Below are 1,426 nucleotides of genomic sequence, written 5' to 3' on the forward strand. Positions count from 1 at the left end.
GGTATTATAAGATCTTGACTTTTTTGAATTTTTACTATTTTTGTATACAGGGTCACATACCAATCACCTCGAGCTCTTATGACATTAAAAAATAGTTCTATATGATCCTGGGACATTTTATTGGTAAGTAGATACTTAAATAATTGATCAGTAAGCTATAGAATATTAACAAATTTCCCAAATAAATACAATGCACAATTTATAAAAATAATAAACATAATAATTTTGAATCACTAATTGTCTGAATATTTACATTTACGAATAATGTCCCAAACCGCAAAACAGAGTATAATTTTTATTTTCTGTTGATCCATTTCTTTAAGTTGTTGTCTCCCTTCACAAATTTTGCGCATAGCTTTTAAGTTAATGAAATGTTTCTTACACCATGATGCTGAATAACTGTAAAAACATATTTTAATATAAATTTTCTGTAGTACCTATAACAAAATAATATTTCTAATAGTATACCTCAATTATGCTTCCATTGGGTATAAACATTCAACATCGTAAAGTCAGATTCAGGAAAAATGGAATTCTTCAATTGGTTTTGGGCTTCTTCCCATTCATCACGATCAGTTTCACTAGCCCACAATAGATCGCTTTCTGTAATAAAATACAATTTACTGGTCTTAATATAATATAATGTCATACTTATTCACAATAATCGCCAAACAATATTACAACAAATAACTAATGCATAATGATAATAATTAATAATAGTGCCAAATATATGCCAATAGTGCCCCCCCCCCCCACATATAAATTGAAAAAATTATAATTTTTTTGTTTATTTTACATTTTACAAATAAACTATATAATATTTGGAAAGACTACTTTTTTATTGATGATAGTAATTATAAAATATAAATAATTGTAAATAATATAGTATTATAGTGGAATTATAAATTGACGTGAGTAATTAAATAAATTAGTAAAAAATATAAATAATAGAATGTATAATAAAATTAACATTTAATGTGAAGGCTGACAACACTTTTCTTTGGACAATTTTTTAAAGTTCGGCTCGATGTTTGATAGAGAACACCTCAAGTCAGATTCAACATCCAAGCAATTTCTATGTTTGGTTTTTATAATGGCCAAGCTGGAGAACCCAGATTCACATAAATAAGTCGATGAAAATTGTACAAGGACTTGTAAGGCTTCATTTGAAATTTCAGGATAAATGGGTTGGTATTTTACCCAAAACTCTTCCAAAGAGCTGCCACTGTTAAGATCAATTTTTGCGCGTAAATCGTTCTTCAGCTCGATTGCCTGTTCTTGAAATGTATCCGGCAATGTGTCTACGTTAGTACTGAAAACGTTAGCACTTAACAAGTACTTGTTAGTGTATATTTCCAACTTTCGTTGAATAAATAAAACTAAATCGAGTCTAAAATAATCTAATAGTTTTTTCCGCCTGGCTTTT

General features: G+C 28.3%; 1 protein-coding gene and 1 long non-coding RNA gene across 2 annotated transcripts in view; both read right to left on the reverse strand.

Annotated features, from left to right (window-relative positions):
• Positions 1 to 98: 98 nt before the first annotated feature.
• Positions 99 to 638, reverse strand: LOC115033634. Its single transcript, XR_003838916.1, has 2 exons — positions 469 to 638; positions 99 to 399 (listed from the first exon to the last, which is right to left on the reverse strand). It is a non-coding gene; the product is annotated as an uncharacterized LOC115033634 (long non-coding RNA).
• Positions 639 to 904: 266 nt separating this feature from the next.
• The window catches only part of LOC115033534 (SCAN domain-containing protein 3-like), a 6,005-nt gene continuing 5,483 nt past the window's right edge, over positions 905 to 1,426 (reverse strand). Inside the window, exon 2 of the mRNA XM_029486271.1 lies at positions 905 to 1,421. Coding sequence (XP_029342131.1) covers positions 973 to 1,421 — 449 coding nt within the window. The 3' untranslated portion in view covers positions 905 to 972. The remainder of the gene's footprint in view (positions 1,422 to 1,426) is intronic.

This window comes from Acyrthosiphon pisum, chromosome A1, assembly GCF_005508785.2.
Source record: "Acyrthosiphon pisum isolate AL4f chromosome A1, pea_aphid_22Mar2018_4r6ur, whole genome shotgun sequence".
In the NCBI taxonomy this organism is placed as follows: domain Eukaryota; kingdom Metazoa; phylum Arthropoda; class Insecta; order Hemiptera; family Aphididae; genus Acyrthosiphon; species Acyrthosiphon pisum.